This window comes from Pseudophryne corroboree, chromosome 3 (assembly GCF_028390025.1).
Source record: "Pseudophryne corroboree isolate aPseCor3 chromosome 3, aPseCor3.hap2, whole genome shotgun sequence".
NCBI lineage: Eukaryota > Metazoa > Chordata > Amphibia > Anura > Myobatrachidae > Pseudophryne > Pseudophryne corroboree.
Window position 1 is genome coordinate 231286797 of NC_086446.1, and position 23629 is coordinate 231310425.

Consider the following 23629-nt stretch of genomic DNA (forward strand, 5'->3'; position numbering starts at 1 on the left):
CTAGTGATCGCCTCTGCCTGATTGACAGGCAGAGGCATTTGTTGGGCGGGAGGGGGCAGCACGGCAGCATTTAGCCGCTGTTTTCGTGGCGTGGTCTGGCCAACGCAGGTGTGGCCGGACCATGCGGGGGGCGGGCCGCAGTGGCTGCGTAACATCACACGCAGCCGCTGCGACCAAGGGAGCGATGAGAAACTCCCGGCCAGCCACAGGAGCAGCGCTGGCAGGGAGTTTCTCTTTAAGTACAAAAGCATCGCCGCTGTGCAAAGCTTTTGTACTTGTGCGGGTAGGGTGGGGGGGGCCGGACTGACATGCAGGGCAGACTAGTCCTGTGCTGGGCGTTCCCCCGCATGTCTGGGAAGATGATCATAGCTGTGTTAAATTTAGCACAGCTACGATCAACTCGGAATGACCCCCGATGGCATTGTATAATGACATTTAAATGGGACAATCAATAATATAACTAAATGATAGCACTAGAGATGAGCGGGTTCGGTTTCTCTGAATCCGAACCCGCCCGAACTTCATGGTTTTTTTCACGGGTCCGAGCAGACTCGGATCCTCCCGCCTTGCTCGGTTAACCCGAGCGCGCCCGAACGTCATCATGACGCTGTCGGATTCTCGCGAGACTCGGATTCTATATAAGGAGCCGCGCGTCGCCGCCATTTTCACACGTGCATTGAGATTGATAGTGAGAGGACGTGGCTGGCGTCCTCTCCATTTAGATTATAAGAGAGAGAGATTTACTGGAGCTTAGGACTAGGAGGAGTACTGTAGAAGTGTAGAGAGTGCAGAGAGTTTACTAGTGAGTGACCACCAGACAGTGCAGTTTATTTAATATATCCGTTCTCTGCCTGAAAAAAGCGATACACACAGTGACTCAGTCACATACCATATCTGTGTGCACTGCTCAGGCTCAGCCCAGTGTGCTGCATCATCTATATATATTATATATCTGTCTGACTGCTCAGCTCACACAGCTTATAATTGTGGGGGAGACTGGGGAGCACTGCAGTGCCAGTTATAGGTTATAGCAGGAGCCAGGAGTACATAATATTATATAGTGAGTGACCACCAGACAGTGCAGTTTATTTAATATATCCGTTCTCTGCCTGAAAAAAGCGATACACACAGTGACTCAGTCACATACCATATCTGTGTGCACTGCTCAGGCTCAGCCCAGTGTGCTGCATCATCTATATATATTATATATCTGTCTGACTGCTCAGCTCACACAGCTTATAATTGTGGGGGAGACTGGGGAGCACTGCAGTGCCAGTTATAGGTTATAGCAGGAGCCAGGAGTACATAATATTATATTAAAATTAAACAGTGCACACTTTTGCTGCAGGAGTGCCACTGCCAGTGTGACTGACCAGTGACCTGACCACACTGACCACCAGTATAGTTAGTAGTATACTTATATTGTGATTGCCTGAAAAAGTTAAACACTCGTCGTGTGACTTCACTTGTGTGTTGTTGTTTTTTTTATTCTATAAAAATAAAACTCATTCTGCTGACAGACAGTGTCCAGCAGGTCCGTCATTATATAATATATAATATATACCTGTCCGGCTGCAGTAGTGATATATATATATTTTTTATATCATTTATCATCCAGTCGCAGCAGACACAGTACGGTAGTTCACGGCTGTGGCTACCTCTGTGTCTGCACTCGGCAGGCAGTCCGTCCATAATTGTATACCACCTAACCGTGGTTTTTTTTTCTTCTTTATACATACATACTACTACGACATCTCTTTATCAACCAGTCTATATTAGCAGCAGACACAGTACAGTACGGTAGTTCACGGCTGTGGCTACCTCTGTGTCTGCACTCGGCAGGCAGTCCGTCCATAATTGTATACCACCTAACCGTGGTTTTTTTTTCTTTCTTCTTTATACATACATAGTTACATAGACATCTCTTTATCAACCAGTCTATATTAGCAGCAGACACAGTACAGTACGGTAGTTCACGGCTGTGGCTACCTCTGTGTCTGCACTCGGCAGGCAGTCCGTCCATAATTGTATACCACCTAACCGTGGTTTTTTTTTCTTTCTTCTTTATACATACATAGTTACATAGACATCTCTTTATCAACCAGTCTATATTAGCAGCAGACACAGTACAGTACGGTAGTTCACGGCTGTGGCTACCTCTGTGTCTGCACTCGGCAGGCAGTCCGTCCATAATTGTATACCACCTAACCGTGGTTTTTTTTTCTTTCTTCTTTATACATACATAGTTACATAGACATCTCTTTATCAACCAGTCTATATTAGCAGCAGACACAGTACAGTACGGTAGTTCACGGCTGTGGCTACCTCTGTGTCTGCACTCGGCAGGCAGTCCGTCCATAATTGTATACCACCTAACCGTGGTTTTTTTTTCTTTCTTCTTTATACATACATAGTTACATAGACATCTCTTTATCAACCAGTCTATATTAGCAGCAGACACAGTACAGTACGGTAGTTCACGGCTGTGGCTACCTCTGTGTCTGCACTCGGCAGGCAGTCCGTCCATAATTGTATACCACCTAACCGTGGTTTTTTTTTCTTTCTTCTTTATACATACATAGTTACATAGACATCTCTTTATCAACCAGTCTATATTAGCAGCAGACACAGTACAGTACGGTAGTTCACGGCTGTGGCTACCTCTGTGTCTGCACTCGGCAGGCAGTCCGTCCATAATTGTATACCACCTAACCGTGGTTTTTTTTTCTTTCTTCTTTATACATACATACTACTACGACATCTCTTTATCAACCAGTCTATATTATTAGCAGCAGACACAGTACAGTACGGTAGTTCACGGCTGTGGCTACCTCTGTGTCTGCACTCGGCAGGCAGTCCGTCCATAATTGTATACCACCTAACCGTGGTTTTTTTTTCTTTCTTCTTTATGCATACATAGTTACATAGACATCTCTTTATCAACCAGTCTATATTAGCAGCAGACACAGTACAGTACGGTAGTTCACGGCTGTGGCTACCTCTGTGTCTGCACTCGGCAGGCAGTCCATAATTGTATACTAGTATCCATCTCCATTGTTTACCTGAGGTGCCTTTTAGTTGTGCCTATTAAAATATGGAGAACAAAAATGTTGAGGTTCCAAAATTAGGGAAAGATCAAGATCCACTTCCACCTCGTGCTGAAGCTGCTGCCACTAGTCATGGCCGAGACGATGAAATGCCAGCAACGTCGTCTGCCAAGGCCGATGCCCAATGTCATAGTACAGAGCATGTCAAATCCAAAACACCAAATATCAGAAAAAAAAGGACTCCAAAACCTAAAATAAAATTGTCGGAGGAGAAGCGTAAACTTGCCAATATGCCATTTACGACACGGAGTGGCAAGGAACGGCTGAGGCCCTGGCCTATGTTCATGGCTAGTGGTTCAGCTTCACATGAGGATGGAAGCACTCAGCCTCTCGCTAGAAAAATGAAAAGACTCAAGCTGGCAAAAGCAGCACAGCAAAGAACTGTGCATTCTTCGAAATCCCAAATCCACAAGGAGAGTCCAATTGTGTCGGTTGCGATGCCTGACCTTCCCAACACTGGACGTGAAGAGCATGCGCCTTCCACCATTTGCACGCCCCCTGCAAGTGCTGGAAGGAGCACCCGCAGTCCAGTTCCTGATAGTCAGATTGAAGATGTCAGTGTTGAAGTACACCAGGATGAGGAGGATATGGGTGTTGCTGGCGCTGGGGAGGAAATTGACCAGGAGGATTCTGATGGTGAGGTGGTTTGTTTAAGTCAGGCACCCGGGGAGACACCTGTTGTCCGTGGGAGGAATATGGCCGTTGACATGCCAGGTGAAAATACCAAAAAAATCAGCTCTTCGGTGTGGAGGTATTTCACCAGAAATGCGGACAACAGGTGTCAAGCCGTGTGTTCCCTTTGTCAAGCTGTAATAAGTAGGGGTAAGGACGTTAACCACCTCGGAACATCCTCCCTTATACGTCACCTGCAGCGCATTCATAATAAGTCAGTGACAAGTTCAAAAACTTTGGGTGACAGCGGAAGCAGTCCACTGACCAGTAAATCCCTTCCTCTTGTAACCAAGCTCACGCAAACCACCCCACCAACTCCCTCAGTGTCAATTTCCTCCTTCCCCAGGAATGCCAATAGTCCAGCAGGCCATGTCACTGGCAATTCTGACGATTCCTCTCCTGCCTGGGATTCCTCCGATGCATCCTTGCGTGTAACGCCTACTGCTGCTGGCGCTGCTGTTGTTGCTGCTGGGAGTCGATGGTCATCCCAGAGGGGAAGTCGTAAGACCACTTTTACTACTTCCACCAAGCAATTGACTGTCCAACAGTCCTTTGCGAGGAAGATGAAATATCACAGCAGTCATCCTACTGCAAAGCGGATAACTGAGGCCTTGGCATCCTGGGTGGTGAGAAACGTGGTTCCGGTATCCATCATTACTGCAGAGCCAACTAGAGACTTGTTGGAGGTACTGTGTCCCCGGTACCAAATACCATCTAGGTTCCATTTCTCTAGGCAGGCGATACCGAAAATGTACACAGACCTCAGAAAAAGAGTCACCAGTGTCCTAAAAAATGCAGCTGTACCCAATGTCCACTTAACCACGGACATGTGGACAAGTGGAGCAGGGCAGGGTCAGGACTATATGACTGTGACAGCCCACTGGGTAGATGTATGGACTCCCGCCGCAAGAACAGCAGCGGCGGCACCAGTAGCAGCATCTCGCAAACGCCAACTCTTTCCTAGGCAGGCTACGCTTTGTATCACCGCTTTCCAGAATACGCACATAGCTGAAAACCTCTTACGGCAACTGAGGAAGATCATCGCGGAATGGCTTACCCCAATTGGACTCTCCTGTGGATTTGTGGCATCGGACAACGCCAGCAATATTGTGTGTGCATTAAATATGGGCAAATTCCAGCACGTCCCATGTTTTGCACATACCTTGAATTTGGTGGTGCAGAATTTTTTTAAAAACGACAGGGGCGTGCAAGAGATGCTGTCGGTGGCCAGAAGAATTGCGGGACACTTTCGGCGTACAGGCACCACGTACAGAAGACTGGAGCACCACCAAAAACTACTGAACCTGCCCTGCCATCATCTGAAGCAAGAAGTGGTAACGAGGTGGAATTCAACCCTCTATATGCTTCAGAGGTTGGAGGAGCAGCAAAAGGCCATTCAAGCCTATACAATTGAGCACGATATAGTAGGTGGAATGCACCTGTCTCAAGCGCAGTGGAGAATGATTTCAACGTTGTGCAAGGTTCTGATGCCCTTTGAACTTGCCACACGTGAAGTCAGTTCAGACACTGCCAGCCTGAGTCAGGTCATTCCCCTCATCAGGCTTTTGCAGAAGAAGCTGGAGACATTGAAGGAGGAGCTAACACGGAGCGATTCCGCTAGGCATGTGGGACTTGTGGATGGAGCCCTTAATTCGCTTAACAAGGATTCACGGGTGGTCAATCTGTTGAAATCAGAGCACTACATTTTGGCCACCGTGCTCGATCCTAGATTTAAAGCCTACCTTGGATCTCTCTTTCCGGCAGACACAAGTCTGCTGGGGTTGAAAGACCTGCTGGTGACAAAATTGTCAAGTCAAGCGGAACGCGACCTGTCAACATCTCCTCCTTCACATTCTCCCGCAACTGGGGGTGCGAGGAAAAGGCTCAGAATTCCGAGCCCACCCGCTGGCGGTGATGCAGGGCAGTCTGGAGTGACTGCTGATGCTGACATCTGGTCCGGACTGAAGGACCTGACAACGATTACGGACATGTCGTCTACTGTCACTGCATATGATTCTCTCAACATTGATAGAATGGTGGAGGATTATATGAGTGACCGCATCCAAGTAGGCACGTCACACAGTCCGTACTTATACTGGCAGGAAAAAGAGGCAATTTGGAGGCCCTTGCACAAACTGGCTTTATTCTACCTAAGTTGCCCTCCCACAAGTGTGTACTCCGAAAGAGTGTTTAGTGCCGCCGCTCACCTTGTCAGCAATCGGCGTACGAGGTTACATCCAGAAAATGTGGAGAAGATGATGTTCATTAAAATGAATTATAATCAATTCCTCCGCGGAGACATTGACCAGCAGCAATTGCCTCCACAAAGTACACAGGGAGCTGAGATGGTGGATTCCAGTGGGGACGAATTGATAATCTGTGAGGAGGGGGATGTACACGGTGATATATCGGAGGGTGATGATGAGGTGGACATCTTGCCTCTGTAGAGCCAGTTTGTGCAAGGAGAGATTAATTGCTTCTTTTTTGGGGGGGGTCCAAACCAACCCGTCATATCAGTCACAGTCGTGTGGCAGACCCTGTCACTGAAATGATGGGTTGGTTAAAGTGTGCATGTCCTGTTTTGTTTATACAACATAAGGGTGGGTGGGAGGGCCCAAGGACAATTCCATCTTGCACCTCTTTTTTCTTTTCTTTTTCTTTGCATCATGTGCTGATTGGGGAGGGTTTTTTGGAAGGGACATCCTGCGTGACACTGCAGTGCCACTCCTAAATGGGCCCGGTGTTTGTGTCGGCCACTAGGGTCGCTAATCTTACTCACACAGTCAGCTACCTCATTGCGCCTCTTTTTTTCTTTGCGTCATGTGCTGTTTGGGGAGGGTTTTTTGGAAGGGACATCCTGCGTGACACTGCAGTGCCACTCCTAGATGGGCCCGGTGTTTGTGTCGGCCACTAGGGTCGCTAATCTTACTCACACAGCTACCTCATTGCGCCTCTTTTTTTCTTTGCGTCATGTGCTGTTTGGGGAGGGTTTTTTGGAAGGGACATCCTGCGTGACACTGCAGTGCCACTCCTAGATGGGCCCGGTGTTTGTGTTGGCCACTAGGGTCGCTAATCTTACTCACACAGCTACCTCATTGCGCCTCTTTTTTTCTTTGCGTCATGTGCTGTTTGGGGAGGGTTTTTTGGAAGGGCCATCCTGCGTGACACTGCAGTGCCACTCCTAGATGGGCCCGGTGTTTGTGTCGGCCACTAGGGTCGCTAATCTTACTCACACAGCTACCTCATTGCGCCTCTTTTTTTCTTTGCGTCATGTGCTGTTTGGGGAGGGTTTTTTGGAAAGGACATCCTGCGTGACACTGCAGTGCCACTCCTAGATGGGCCCGGTGTTTGTGTCGGCCACTAGGGTCGCTTATCTTACTCACACAGCGACCTCGGTGCAAATTTTAGGACTAAAAATAATATTGTGAGGTGTGAGGTATTCAGAATAGACTGAAAATGAGTGTAAATTATGGTTTTTGAGGTTATTAATACTTTGGGATCAAAATGACCCCCAAATTCTATGATTTAAGCTGTTTTTTAGTGTTTTTTGAAAAAAACACCCGAATCCAAAACACACCCGAATCCGACAAAAAAAATTCGGTGAGGTTTTGCCAAAACGCGTTCGAACCCAAAACACGGCCGCGGAACCGAACCCAAAACCAAAACACAAAACCCGAAAAATTTCAGGCGCTCATCTCTAGATAGCACATTCAATCAAGAACAATAGTAGCAGTTGTGGATATGTAGACTTACTGTACACTGGCAAATTCCCTAAAAGAATTAGGGGCCCATTTATTAAACAATATTTGTGGCTATATAATCCAATACACCCGTTTTCGGATGTTAGACACAAATATTAAGTACCCCCCGAATGTATGAAGGAATCTAAATAACACACAACCAGATGGATGGAAAATAGCATGTGATGCGTCAAAGAAAACATGGCTAAAGCAGATTGTCTAATACTTCAACCATTGCACTTCCATATTGATGATGCCAAGTAAGCTGCCCTAAACCTCTCCCAATAGCGTATGATTATTAGAGCTGTGATCCCTCTATTACCTCCTGCAGCCGCAACGACTATAGGGTTCTATGGGGGACGAGATGCTGCCTGATTTACCAATATCCTGAATGCGTAGCATTCCCAATATTGGTCCATGCAGCTATTGAGGTAGTCCGTTGGAGCCTATGGGCTACAGATCAGGGATGTAGTTCCTGCAGGGTTTCCTTGGAAATGGCCCCTGTGCATAGCGGTCAGGCTGACCACACATGCGCAGAAGCCCTGGCACTGTACTCAGCACATTGCATGCCTGTGCCAAGCAATACATTCACCCAATATGATCGCATTCTGCAATGCGATCCTGGACGCTAATATTGCGCCCAGATCTCATTGCAAATGATAAATGGACCCTTAAGGCCAGTACTCACTGGCAGATGTGAGGAGAGATGTGTGCTGAGCAAACGGCTCAGCACACATCTCTCCCCCCGCTCAGCACAGCGCGATGTGTGCTGAGTGTGCGGGGGGAGCGGGGGGGGGCGCTCATTTCACCCAGCGTGCAGGCCAATCTAGCACCAGCGATAGCGATGCGCGGGGCTGCGCATCGCTATCGCTGTGAGGGGTACACACAGAGAGATCACTGCTTAAAATCTAAGCAATCTAGAATCTAAGCAATCTAGTCAGATTGCTTAGATTTTAAGCAGCGATCGCTCCATGAGTACCCCCCCCCCCCTAACTCTGCTACAAACATGAATGAATTTTAGTTAAAATGTGGTTGTATGACATTAACATGTTAGAAGTTGTGCTTATGGATAAAATAACAAGCTGTATGAACTTGTATTAATTAGGCAACACAAAGTGTACTGTACACAGAGCAATACAAGGTAAACATAGAATTCAATAACAGGTTATCAGTACAATACACAACACAGCATAAGTACCATACATTAATATCACATCACAGACTGGCTAGGACAGTTAACAGGGACAAGTATGGGGCAACTTGCCCTAGCTAACAAGAGTACACAGTTCTGCATGATACTGTACCCAACCTATAGTCAAGCAAACAGAGTGGGAGTTACTGAGGGGTAAAAGGACACAAGGGGTTAGACAGAGTGTTCTACGGAAGAACATGAGGGAGGAAGGGTCTGCCTGTGAGAACTTACATACTATTACTTAGGGTAAAAGGTGAACAGTTGGTGGATGAACTGGAAAAGATTCATGGTGAAGAAGGGGTGGTGGAGGTTATGGTCAATTTACTGTAGTTTACCACGTTAGAGACAGACTTATTTGTAACATTGGGGCATATGTATTAAGCCTGGAGAAGGGATAAAGAAGTGATAAAGAAGTGATAAGTGCAAGCTGATAACGCACCAGCCAGTCAGCTCCTGTCATTGTTCAAATCTGTAATGATTGGCTGGTGCGTTATCACCTTGCTCTTATCACTGCTTTATCGCTTCTTTATCTTTTCTTCAGGTTAAATACATCTGCCCCAGTGGGGCATATTTATGAAGATGACACTTAGATAAATGTATGCTTTTTAGACATCTAGTATGCTGGCAAAAAAAATCTTATTTCTACCAATAAATATATTACAGCATGTTTTATAAGGGTTGCTTATTGCCCCAAAACTCTGTGTTACAAAGCATGTAGTCAGCAAGTCCCTTTGATACTAAAAATCAGCCTGAAAAAAATTGTTTGTTTTTGTCTGTATTCTTATTGATAAATGCATTCCAAGTTGGAGTTACCCAAACAAGTGTGGTTGTATTGTATGCCTGTGCATATACGAAAGCAACGCTGACAATGGGCCTCATTCCGAGTTGTTCGCTCGCAAGCTGCTTTTAGCAGCATTGCACACGCTAAGCCGCCGCCTACTGGGAGTGAATCTTAGCTTAGCAGAATTGCGAACGAAAGATTCTCAAAATTGCGAATAGAAATTTCTAAGCAGTTTCTGAGTAGCTCGACACTTACTCTGCCACTGCGATCAGTTCAGTCAGTTTCGTTCCTGGTTTGACGTCACAAACACACCCAGCGTTCGCCCAGACACTCCCCCGTTTCTCCAGCCACTCCCGCGTTTTTCCCAGAAACTGCAGCGTTTTTTCACACACTCCCATAAAACGGCCAGTTTCCGCCAAGAAACACCCACTTCCTGTCAATCACACTCCGATCACCAGAACGAAGAAAAAACCTCGTAATGCCGTGAGTAAAATACCAAACTTCTTAGCAAATTTACTTGGCGCAGCCACAGTGCGAACATTGCGCATGCGCAGTTTGCGGAAAATCGCTGCGATGCGATGAAAAATAACGAGCGAACAACTCGGAATGAGGGCCAATACCTGAATCCGGTGCAGTTATCAACCTCTATATATATGATAAGTGTAAAAAAAAACCCTATGGCGAACAAAAACCTGTTTTTTACCCTTTGATAAAATTGATGAAAGGGGTCTTGTGTTCCTAAAGTACAACGGGGATGAAAGCCTCTTCTATCTGTTCTCTCTTTCTAGGAATTCTAATAATGATCATGGCGCATATTCATTATCCGTGATTTGTCACAATTTCTACACTCCCCAGGGAATGTAGAAATTGTGACATTTATCAAACTCCGAAAAAGCATTTTTTTCCGGAGTTGGAGAGAAAATCTGTTAGGCTTTGGAAGTGGCTTCGCAAGCAACTTCGCCACGGCAGTGGCTTCTGCTCTATGGCGGAGAGGCAGCGGGGGGAGCTATCACTGCAGGCAGACACTACAGGGAGGGAGCGCTGGACAGTTGGGGAAGCTTGCGGGGACACTGACAATAGGCTGCGGGAGAGGAGGGGAGTGATCACTGGGCAGACACTACAGGGAGGGGGACAGCAGGCAGGTAATGGAGCTGCAGCCAGCCAGCCAGAGTATCACTTTTCCGAAAACTGTCTTTGGAAAAAGACCTGTGTTTTGGAAGACATTATTTTATAATGGTGCAATGATGAATTCTGAAAAAATTGTGAACGAATACAATGAGAACTGAAAACTAAAAATTCTTATTGCACATTTGTTTCATAATGAATATGCCCCATATCTGCTGAAGGGTCAGGGCAAATGCTCTTATTGCAGCCACGGCCTTGGCTGCCTGGAGTTATTGTTGGCAGCTTAGACAATAAACAGGTATAGTGTGGAAACAGTGATTTTATACATTGACAAGCAATAAGGAGACACTGAATTTAGGTTAATGTTCCTGTACAGGGAGAAAGGGAAAACATGACATTATCTGGCATGGTGATGAGTACAGAGGGGCTGGCTATGGAAGAATGAAAGTAGCCTTGCTTCTTCCGGGCATGAAAGAGTCAAGCAGATGTGTGCTTTTCTAACAAGCCTGTAGGGGGCAATCCCTTCCTCTTTTCAGATGACAATAAGAAATTACCTCTGTGAAGAAGTGTGAGCTGTATTGCAGAGAGGAAAGAGCTGGAGCTCCACACCAGACTTGTTGATTTCCATCAGGAACCTGGAGAAAGCATTAAAAGCTGTTAAATGCAAGAACAGGGAGAGGCCTAAATTAGCTGTTTGCAGTGGATCCAGGGATTAGCAGCAGCTCAGGAGATCTGTCTGTTCCTGCATAGGGAGGAGGATCTTCTGCCTGTCATCTGCAGCCAGTGGATGAGGTACAGTATGTTCTGTATATATAGATGTGTCTCTGCAGCACCTTTACAGCTCAGTGTGTATATTACCCGGGCACCCCAGGCAGCATACACGTGTGGATTGGATACAGACTAGAGCCTAGTGTTTGCATCTGCATTTTTTCATTGTGATTGTTTACTATTTGACATAAATGAGCAATGGATGAACATCTGATACAGTATAGGGGTGTCTTGTTCCATCCGTACACCATGTCTGGGATTAAATACAGGGATCATTGTATGTATACACACATATGTAGTATTCCTATTACTGGCAGACATTGTATCAGTGTGTAGTGAGTAACGCTTACACATTTTCTGCAGCTCTTTCAAATATCTGTGACAGGAATACAGATGTTTATGTTTTATTCTCAGACTGCATTTGGGTTAGTAGATTCCTGTGTAGCATGCAGACAGGCACCCTTATCAGCCACTATGTTATGCATCTGATTCACCCCAACTGGGTGGCCAGATCTATGGCACTCAAAACCAGGACCCATATTTAGAGTGCACGACATAAAAACCATGCAGGAACTGGTGCCCTGGACACTTGTAACCGTGGTATGAGGCCTTGAGGCTACCTCATAGGAAAGAACATGTTCACTATCCCTCCCCTCACAGGATAGGGCAAGGGCACTACTCTACCATCACAAGGAAGGCCATAGGCCAGTGATTCCCAAACGTGGTCCTCAAAGCACCCAGGTTTAAAAGCTATCCAAAAGCACAGGCGACTTAATTAGTAACTCAGTCAGTTTGATTGTACCATCTGTGCACAAGCATGGTTATCCTTAAAATCTAAACTGTTATGGTTGTGTTTGCCAACCACTGCTATAAACACCATAGACACTACTCTACCCTCATAAGAGTGGCCGGAGACACTACTCTCCCCTCATAAGAGTGGCCAGAGACACTACTCTCCCCTCATAAGGGTGGCCAGAGACACTACTCTCCCCTCATAAGAGTGGCCAGAGACACTACTCTCCCCTCATAAGAGTGTCCGGAGACACTACTCTCCCCTCATAAGAGTAGTCAGAGACACTACTCTCCCCTCATAAGAGTGGCCAGAGACACTACTCTCCCCTCATAAGAGTGACCGGAGACACTACTCTCCCCTCATAAGAGTTGTCATACTACATAGCAGCTACAGACACTATTCTTGTAGACACATGTCCAAATACCCTCCTTATAAGGCACATTTTTTGTGGGTACTATAGCCCTGGTGTACCAATATGTAGTTATAATGATGATGACACCAATATCACTTCCTAACCACTTCTGTTTGACTGTTAGTGTGTAAACCCCTTCAGCTGATCGTACTTAATGTATGATTGCCACGGCTAAATGATATCAAGTCATGGCTGTCTATTCACATTTCCTATTTATCATGCAGGAATGAAGGTCCACATTGGATTTTTACAGCAGCAAACAAAAATGGTGGCATTTGTATTCCAATACAATTTATACGGAAATAAAACTTCCACATTAGGTACATTCTTTTTGCTACTGAATTTTTATTCATATGTACAGAGCTCAAAATGCATCCACCTCTATATTAATCCCAGCATATTTTCATGTGTACAGTAACTTTCACCCCCAGTGTGCGTGTGTAGTATACATGTGTTTCATAACAGTTTTCCTCTTCTGGTAGGTCTGCTCTATATAGCAGTATCATAATATTAACACTAGTAGTTCTCCTCTGCCAGAAAGTGTGTACAGATTACATTACATAGGCAAAATAGTATTAACACCAGCAGAACTTTTTGTTCCCTGTTCTCAATTTGTAATGTACAGCAATACCTCCTCCCTAAGTATATATGCATATTGGTGTACTGTAATACGCTTCTCCCTGAGTTATGTATGCTCTGTAGTTAAATAGTATGGTAGCAGTTCTCCTCTCCCGGAGTGTTTACATAGTTTGCAGCAGTAACCATTAGATCTCTCTTCCCTGAATTCTGTGATAGGGAACTGCTCCTAGAGTGCGTATAGATAGAGTGCTGCAATAATATATATACCCGTTTCCCTCTCCTTTCTGAATAATGTGCTGTGTACCATGGTATGCTAGATGAAAATTGATCCCAAGACAGAGCCTGATTCAGAGGTAGATGCTGTACTGATGTTTGCGCAGTTGAGCACTTATTTTCTACTGCGTATGTGCAATAAGTCTAGGAAACTCTTACTGCGCATGCACGAACCAAGGTGTGCGATGGTGTATACATTTTCACGCAACATCGCTATTACTTGTAATGGCTTCTGCGATTCATGGGCGGTTCATGGTGGGGACTGGGAGTTGGCCTAAAGTCTTCTCAAAAAGAGGAGGCGTCATGTGCGTGTTATGGAAGTGTTTCAGCATGTGGCTGCAATCTCTTATACAGCACCGCTGCCACAGTGGCCATATCTTAAGAAAGTTACAGGGCAGGGGCTGCTTGAGTAGTCGATGTTGCAACCATTGATGGGTCAATGGTGGAGAAATTGGATCTACTAGAGCACTTGAGCATCGCATAGATATGCAATGTGGCTGTTGCAGGGTTTGCTAAGTGTGTCGCACACTAGTGCACAAGGGGAATGCTTAAAAAGCCTTTCGCCTAGTTTCGTACTTGTGAATCCGTGATAAATCGCAGCCATGCTGTATCTGCATGCACCTCTGAATCAGGCCCATAGTATTAATACCAGTAATACTCTTCTCCTAGGGTTGTACATGCTATTTCCAGCAGTGTAATAGTACTGTAGTTCTTCTCTCCTAATGTGTGTGTATGTTTAATGAAAAGTAATAACACATCACTCTTCTCCCTTAATTGTTGTTGTGTACAGTAATGTTATGGATAACTGCTCCCAGAGTGTTTGTACAGAGTACAGTATTAATAAGATTGTACTCTCATCCTGTGTTATATGTACTTTGTATATCAGTGTTACAGCCATTTTCCTCTCTGGGTTTATGTGTATAGTTTACAGTAGTAACAGTATTATTAACAGTAGCATTCTTGTCACTCAGTTTTGTGATAGAGAACTGCTCCTTGATAGTATGCATATAGCAGTAACATAGTATTAATACTAATAATAGTACTGTCCCTGATTTGCACTGAACAATAGTATGGCAGCATTTCTCCTTTCCAGGAGATTGTGTATAGTGTACAGTAGTACTAGTAACATAGTATTTCCTTACCAATAGTTTTCCCTCAGTTGTGTGTTTTGTACATTATGGTGATAGAGGAGAACTGTATGTAGAATACAGAAATAACTGAATAGTAATACCAGTAGCACACTTTTCTGTCAGTTGTGTGTTTTTCTAGTAATATAAAAGCAATTGAACTCTACCCGAAATAAGTGTATAGTATACAGCAATAACATAATATTAACAGTAGCATCAAATTCCTCCCTTAGTTCTGGACAGTAGTATGATACAAGACAGTGCTCATGGAGTGTGTGTGTGTGTGTGTGTGTGTGTGTGTGTGTGTGTGTGCGCGCGCGCGTGCACAGAGCATCACCGTAACACAGTATTAATGCTGGTAGCACTCTTCTGAGAGCAGTTATCCTCTCCCAGAATATATGTATGTAGTACAGCAGCCAGTAACATACCATTAATACCAACAGCATTCTCCTCTAAGTGCGCTCTGTACAGTACAGAAGTCTGATAGCAGTACTCCTGCCCAAGAGTGGGGGCACAGCGGTAACATAGTATTAATACAAGCACTCTTTCAGTTGTGTGATAGAAGAGAACTGCTCCCAAAGTGTGTGTGTATAGTGTACAGCAATCTAGAATATTAATAACAAAAGCATTGCCTTCCCTCAGTTAGGTGCAGCACCCTCCCTCAGTTTTGTACAGTACTGTGATAGAGAACTGCTCTTGACCTGCAAAGAGTACATCTGTAACATAGTCTTAACATCAAAAGCAGTCTCCTCCCTCAGTTTTTCTTTTTGTGTTTGCTGTGTACAGTAATGTGATCACAGTTCACCTCTACTGGAGTGTTTGTGTGTGTGGACTACAGCAGTAGAATGTGGATGGAGAGTTCAGCACCACACACTTGTGGACAGCGCCTTTTGCATGCAGCGAGCTCAGCCAGTGACAAGTAAAGCCTGGCTGGACTGTTGCTGCTTGAGCAGATTACAGAAGCTATTTGCTCGTCTGATTAATGGATAAAGCACCTGACACTGTGTGAAGGATGCTCTTGCTTACTTTGTAGGTCACAGGGATCCCGCACACAGCAGAGGAGAATGTCTGTCCGATCCCCTCTCCTGGTGCTTCTCTCAGAATGGAGGTGAAGAGGAACAGGTGACACGTGGCTTTCACCAACATAGACCCAGCTATTCCAACATTGCCACCAGAGCCTGTTCATTCCACAGAAATGCCCGGGTGGATGAACAAGCATGGATCCCGCTCCACTACCTCACTGCCTCCTGATCCAATGGAGATTATACGAAGCAAGGCTTGCTCAAGGAGGGTGAAGTTAAATGTTGGTGGGTTAGCGCATGAGGTTTTGTGGAGGACCCTAGATAGGTTACCACGTACCAAGCTTGGGAAGCTAAGGGACTGCAATACGCACGAGTCCTTGATGGAAATTTGTGATGACTATAACCTTGAGGAAAATGAATACTTTTTTGATCGCCACCCTGGGGCATTCACCTCTATCTTGAACTTTTACCGCACTGGAAAGTTGCATATGATGGAGGAGATGTGTGCTTTGTCCTTCAGTCAAGAGCTGGACTACTGGGGAATTGATGAGATCTACCTGGAGTCTTGCTGTCAGGCCAGATACCATCAAAAAAAGGAACAAATGAATGAAGAACTAAAACGAGAAGCGGAGACTCTGAGGGAACGAGAAGGCGATGAGTTTGACAACACTTGCTGCGCAGACAAGCGGAAGAAACTGTGGGATCTGTTGGAGAAACCAAACTCTTCTGTAGCTGCCAAGGTACCTTTAATTGTCATTAACATGAGCTTGTTGTTTGTTTAACATATCTTCATGGTTTCCTAGGTTGGAGATTACTGATGTAAATATATAAAGAGTGATCCTCTGCGATCTGCTAATGGAATAATCTTTCTTTTTGCTTTGTACAAAACACAGTGAAGTAACAGTTACATCTGTCTTTGCTGCATTGTACATTATATTGTGAGATTAAACTTTAAAGGATTCAGTTTGGCATGCAAAGAAATGTGGTCTTCCTCCTGACAACTTAAAAAGTGTTGTCAACGTTTTATTTTTCCAATACAGACATGTCCTAAACTGGCCAGGAGATGAAATACACAAATGACATGACTTTTTATTCTCTTGATGACTCCACAGTTGGGTCTTATTAAGCCTTTGATGACAGATACATAGTAATTACAATACAGGGTACTTACTGGCAAATTGTTGGCATAATGATGCACAAAGTACTAGATAATACATGTACCAACCCCTCTTTGACTTTCCATTCCTTCATTATTTGAGAGCATCCATCTAGCTATGTGTGAGTTTTTTGGTGTCCTCAAGCTCAATGACAGACAGTAAGAAGTCAATTTACTAAAGCTTCTAAAACAGAGAATTGGTGATGTTGCCCATAGCAACCAATCAGATGATAGACATCATTTGATTGGTTGCTATGGGCAACATCACCAATTCTTTATTTTAGAAGCTTTAGTAAATTTGCCCCCTAATCATCAGTATAATCTCTTGGTTAATGGTGTTTATAATGTTGTAGATGAAAAGAATAAAGTATTTAAGTATGACCTGAATGGTTTGTGTGCAGACTTTGTCTAGATACAGATGAATGGTTTACTATTAACATGTTTATCCATCTGGCTAGGATTCCACATATTTCCACTCCACTGACCATAACACTTCCTATGTTTAATTATATAATACTTATTTATATAGTTCCAGTATAATTGCAGCACTTTACAATTAGTAGAGTCAGGCTATGCTTCACCTAAAGTATGTGCTTTAATTGTCTTCAAGGTGTCTTTTCAAGCCCTCAAGCATGTACCCACAATATGTGTAGATAAATTAGTACAGCATATGTATGTTGGTAACATTGGAGGCTATGCCACAAGTCAAGTAATGATCAAGTTATATGTAGGTTTATTGAATAACATCTCATGGATAACACAAATGGCTACTTTCTCTGGTGCTCAGTATTCCGGTATTGAGGGGATCCAGAACTGACAGTATATCCTTAGCAGCTGTGTGATTTGTTTGTCATTAATCTTTTCTGCACTGTTTCAGAGCATTGCACCACTGAATGTAAACAGTAGACATCGATCTGCACCTGGTGATGTGATAGTCTACCTCTCATCTACTGTATATACCCTGTACAAAGACATCACTGCAGTACAGCACAGGGGGAAACGTAAACTAAAAAAAAAATCAGAGTCCATTTACAGACTGGTAACCTGAAATTAACTGACGTAGTGATATTAATAAAAATAGTATAAATCAACTGACATGTAGTATGTGTACACATGAGCTGCTGGGTGTAGTAGTGTATATATTGTAGTAGTGTTTAATTTTCCGGCTGTCGGGATCCCGGCGGTTAGGATACCAATGCCGGAATCCCGACAGCCGGCAATGCCGCCAGCCAGAATACCGGTGCTACAGGACTATTCCCACCCCTGGCTGTCCACGACACCCATAGAGTGGGAAAAGATCCTGTGTAGAGCAGGAATAGATCCTGTGGCGAGCGCGGGTAGCCTGCAAGGGGACTCTTTGCACATGCCCCCCTGTCGGCATACTGGCGGCCGCCGGTAAATCATACTGAATCCTATATATATATATATATATATATATATACCCTTGCAAAACAGTCGGCACTCCCAGGCTCTTAGAAGCAGCGTGCTCCATGCCAGATCAGAAAAATACATACAGCTCCAAGAATGAACAGCACTGAAGACAAGTATATTGCACAGAAATTGTATTGAAGGCTACAGCTGTTTCAAGGCATCAGCCCTTTCCTCAGGCCAAATACAGTCCTTATTTGTATTTGGCCTGAGGAAAGGGCTGATGCCCTGAAACAGCTGTAGCCTTCAATACAATTTCTGTGCAATATACTTGTCTTCAGTGCCGTTCATTCTTGGAGCTGTATATATATATATATATATATATATATATTCAAATAGGAATAAAGTCTCTGCGCCTTCAGTGCTTGGGTATGGAAACTTCCATCTGTGTATAACCAAAATGATATTTATATGCGTACCGGAAGTATGATCAAATTGTGCCTGTAGTGGTATCTTTAATTGGTCATCTCCCCTTGTCTTCTTACTCCATGTGTAAACGCCCTCAGCGGGGTGTTGAACCACAATTTACATAGGCAGAGAGGGAAGATGTGTCAGCAAGAATGCTCTTACTGTTATAAAGTGACTCGTGCCATAATTGTGCCAAAAAAAATGTTTTTTATATATAAAGTGCTCTGTGCCTATAGTGTTTCTATAAACCACTATATTTCTTGTGATTTCTAATATAGATAATCAGATGAGTCAGACGGAACCTGACAACTTCCTGCTGCTGTGTTCCTCACACTTGTGTTTCTACTTGTCATGGGTAAAGAGATACATTGAAAAAAAAACTTTCTCTATAGAGGTACCAGACTAGGTCAATGATCGCCTCATAGGAGCAGCATTCTTAAAAGGAGTGAGTCATTACCTTCCTTTTATTATTTTATTATTCTTTTAGCCACTGGGGTGTGATTCTGATTATCTATATTAGAAATCACAAGAAATATAGTGGTTTATAGAAACACTATAGGCACAGAGCACTTTATATATAAAAAACATTTTTTTTGGCACAATTATGGCACGAGTCACTTTATAACAGTAAGAGCATTCTTGCTGACACATCTTCCCTCTCTGCCTATGTAAATTGTGGTTCAACACCCCGCTGAGGGCGTTTACACATGGAGTAAGAAGACAAGGGGAGATGACCAATTAAAGATACCACTACAGGCACAATTTGATCATACTTCCGGTACGCATATAAATATCATTTTGGTTATACACAGATGGAAGTTTCCATACCCAAGCACTGAAGGCGCAGAGACTTTATTCCTATTTGAACATTTGTAATTGTGACTCAGCGAAATACGAGTCAATAAGAGAGTCTATACTGCAGCCCCTACACGTGGGAGTGCTGTTTGGAATTAACGTGAATGGTTATGCACGAATTTTTATGTATTTATTGTAAACGGTTTAGGTTTTAAGCGCTCATTATACACCTTTATTGTACATATATATATATATATATAATGTGTGTGTGTGTATATATATATATATATATGTGTACACACACACACACACACGAGCTGCTGGGTGTAGTAGTACATCTGTGGGCACACATGAGATTATAAGTGTAATAGTTTATGTACGCACTTGGGATGCTGGGCATAGTAGTATATATGGGCACACATGAGATGCTAGGTGCGGTAGTTTATCTATATACACAGATTGGCTGCAGCATGTACACATATGATAGATGGAGATGTGTATGTGTGCTATGTAAACACATACGATGGTAGGTAGAGTTATGTATATGCAGAATGTGTGTACATTAGGTAGATTAATATATACAGTATGCATTGGATGTACAGAATCTGAATTATGTATGCATGTTGGATAATGGAAGCCTGCAGTATATACACACATTGGATGGTGAGTGGAGTAGCACATGTGCAGGTTGTTCACAAATTGTATGGTGGGCATGTACTGTACACACATGGAATGGTGGAGTGAGTAATGATTATGATTTATGTACACCCATTGGATGGTGGGATGAGTAGTGAGCACTGCACTCTGTATGTACACATGTAGGATGGTGGAAGAGAAGTGTATATGCTGTATGTACACAAGCCATATGGTGGGATGAGTAGTACATATGCTACAGTATATGCACACAATCTGCATGGTGGGGATGAGTAGTGTATATGCAGTATGTACAGTACATATGCTAGATGACAGGAAAAGTAGTGCCTACATAGCATCTACACATGTTGGACAGTTCATCAGATAGATGGATCTGCAGTGAGTACACCCATTGGATAGTGAATGAATTTGTTCTCCTGCAGTATGTTGTACACATGTTGGATGGTGAGTGGAGTATTACATATGTTGCATGTTGAAACATTGGATGTTTGGTGAAGTAGTTTATATGCTGTATTTACACACGTTGGATGATTGGTGAAGTAGAGGATTTACAGTATATACACACATAGGATGATGCGTGTAGTAGGGTATATGCAATATATACACTTATTGGGTACTGTGTATCTGCAATATACAATATATACACATGGGTAAAGTGCAGCAGTATTGGTATTGCTTTTGATACTACGATGAAGTAAATATGGTGCTATACCCTGCTGAAAATGTAGCCTGCAATATCAGCAAGTAACAGCAGACAGAGGAAATTTAAACTCATTATTTATTTGAGTGATATATACATAAAACAAATGTCAATATAAATATGTTTTAGCAGGTTACACAATATCTTTTTTTAACCAAATACCAATTTTATACCATACAGTGAACTTTGTTCTGTAAATAGAGTGGCCTCTGCAGCCACCACACAGACTGTTGTATGGGATGTCATTATACATCATCACTAGCTGCTCCACAGCCAGTTGTCTTCTAGCTCCCATTGTGTATGATTGCTCCTGTGCCCTTTTTCGTATCCAGAGGTTCTCACTGACAGTATTATCTAACAGGCACAATATAACACCCACAGTACTCATACTGTTCACCCCATGAAACATGCCAGGGCACACCTGAGCCACCCCAGGAAATACAGAAGAGGACCTGGGTACCCCATAAAACCCTGGCATCTGGCGTGCAGAGAGGGGCTGTTAAGCACAAATGAAGCCACAGTGTTTGGAGAAATATCTGTAGACTAAGTGGTCTATTCATGAAGCAGTGAAAAGTATGGAGAAGTGTGCCAGTGGAGAAGTTGCCCATGGCAACCATTCAGCATTGAAGTAACATTTATAATTTGCATACTATAAAATTATACAGAGCAGCTGAATGGTTGCCATAGGCAACTTCTCCACTGACTCACTTCTACAAACTTTTCACTGCTTCATGAATAGACCCCTAAACATGACAGGAATCTCTTTCACATGCCATCATATGGAAACATAACAGGACTCTTACCGACTACCCCAGGAAGTGTAAGACTCACATAGGCCATCACATGAACTATATATGTGTGTGTGTGTGTGTGTGTGTGTGTGTGTGTGTGTGTGTGTGTGTGTGTGTGTGTGTGTGTGTGTGTCAGGAATGACACAGATCAATGAAGACTTCATAGTGTTTGCATTAACAGATCAATTCGTGAAATATTGGGTCTTCCTAGACCATATCCCATGCAAACATAGCAAGGCCTTCGCAGACCTCCACATAAAAGCATGACAAACTTCTCACAGACCACCATATGAAATAACGACAAAGATCTCACAGACTATGAAGACATGACCGAGCTGTCACAGAACAAAACCCATGAAAAAATGACATTTCGTGAAGACCACCCTAAGAAAAGATTACAGGGCTTTCACAGACAAACCCATGTAAAACAAGATTACTGACAGAGACCATCCCAATGAAAACATGACAGAGCACTCGTAGACCATGCCAAGACCAGGCTTGCACAGACCATGCCATGAAACACAGACCTTGCACATACAGTGGTAACCCGTGAAACACAATCTGAATTATTACACTACAGAAATACACACCTTGAGATCACGTCCTGAGAATTTATTTTCTATAAAATAAAACTTATCTTGTATATGTTTATACAGGTTGAGTATCCCATATCCAAATATTCCGAAATACGGACTATTCCGAAATACAGACTTTTTTGAGTGAGACTGAGATAGTGAAACCTTTGTTTTTTGATGGCTTAATGTACACAAAGTTTGTTTAATAGACAAAGTTATTAAAAATATTGTATTAAATGACCTTCAGGCTGTGTGTATAAGGTGTATATGAAACATTAATGAATTGTGTGAATGTACACACACTTTGTTTAATGCACAAAGTTATAAAAAATATTGGCTAAAATTACCTTCAGACAGTTTGTATAATGTGTATATGAAACATAAATGCATTCTGTGCTTAGCTTTAGGTCCCATCACCATGATATCTCATTATGGTATGCAATTATTCCAAAATACGGAAAAATCCGATATCCAAAATACCTCTGGTCCCAAGCATTTTGGATAAGGGAGACTCAACCTGTATGATACAAGTTAAATCCTCATGTTTCGAGAGTAGTAATATTTGTTAACTCAATACACATTGGTGGGATTCAGTTAAACTTTAGGTTCTGCCAGACATCACAGCTTGTGTACTTTCATGGGTTAATGCTCGAAATCTACTCAATTATCCCAGTCAGTCAATGACAACGGCCTAAAACAGGGCTATTCCAGTGTGATTACCAAAACCAGCAAACGTGGCTCAACCATAATTGCAGATTAGAGTGCAGCCCACATCGCACGCGGTGGAGTCTCCAAGATATTTGGATTCCTCCCATGGTGTTCACCTGTACACAGCCCTCAACATACATAATGCCTCCGTGTCATCTAATATCCCCATATTTCATAGGGCAACATTATGTACAATACACATATATTTATTCATATGCTGTGGAAAAAACATCTGTCATATATTTTATAGAGGAGAGGATCCAAAAGGTTAAATCTTCATTCATTTGATTTTTTGAGTAGCTCAAATAAACACCAATGATCATGAGCTGATAAATGCAGCCTCTGGAAAAACTCCTTTTCTCTCCAGTTATCTGCTGATGTACAAGAAAATGAAAGCCGCTCATCACTCACCAGTATGATTCATGGCAGTCTAGGAATTAATGCTATGATGGAGCACAAGTCACATCTTTAAATTAATGGTGACTCTTCTATTCCCAGTCCTTAAGACCTGTGGGGCTGATGAAAACTTTGATCACATTTTTATCCAAATAAACAGACCTATATATTATGTTCACTATGGAAAGAAAGCAAATTGCAGGCAAATGCAATTGCTCAGATCACAAGATGCATGTCTGCCCCAATAGCCAATATATTTAACTCACATTCATTAGATACACTTCTACCCAATTATTAAACCTTCATGTTTGCAAAAGAATCATGCGCTATTCACTAGGTTTGAATTAAAACACAGCAGGTATAATTCTCCCTTCCATGTAAGACCCCTATTCCCCCCCCCCCCCCCCCCAAAAAAAAAAAAAAAAAA

At 43.3% G+C, this 23629-nt stretch overlaps 1 protein-coding gene and 1 long non-coding RNA gene across 2 annotated transcripts in view; one reads left to right on the plus strand and one right to left on the minus strand.

Annotated features, from left to right (window-relative positions):
* Window positions 1–11167: 11167 nt before the first annotated feature.
* Window positions 11168–23629, plus strand: part of KCNB1 (potassium voltage-gated channel subfamily B member 1) — a 135861-nt gene continuing 123399 nt past the window's right edge. The window contains exons 1-2 of the mRNA XM_063958887.1: window positions 11168–11409; window positions 15603–16331. Coding sequence (XP_063814957.1) covers window positions 15765–16331 — 567 coding nt within the window. The 5' untranslated portion in view covers window positions 11168–11409; window positions 15603–15764. The remainder of the gene's footprint in view (window positions 11410–15602; window positions 16332–23629) is intronic.
* Window positions 20872–23629, minus strand: part of LOC135055170 (uncharacterized) — an 83177-nt gene continuing 80419 nt past the window's right edge. The window contains exon 3 of the long non-coding RNA XR_010243664.1: window positions 20872–23322. This is a non-coding gene — a long non-coding RNA (uncharacterized LOC135055170). The remainder of the gene's footprint in view (window positions 23323–23629) is intronic.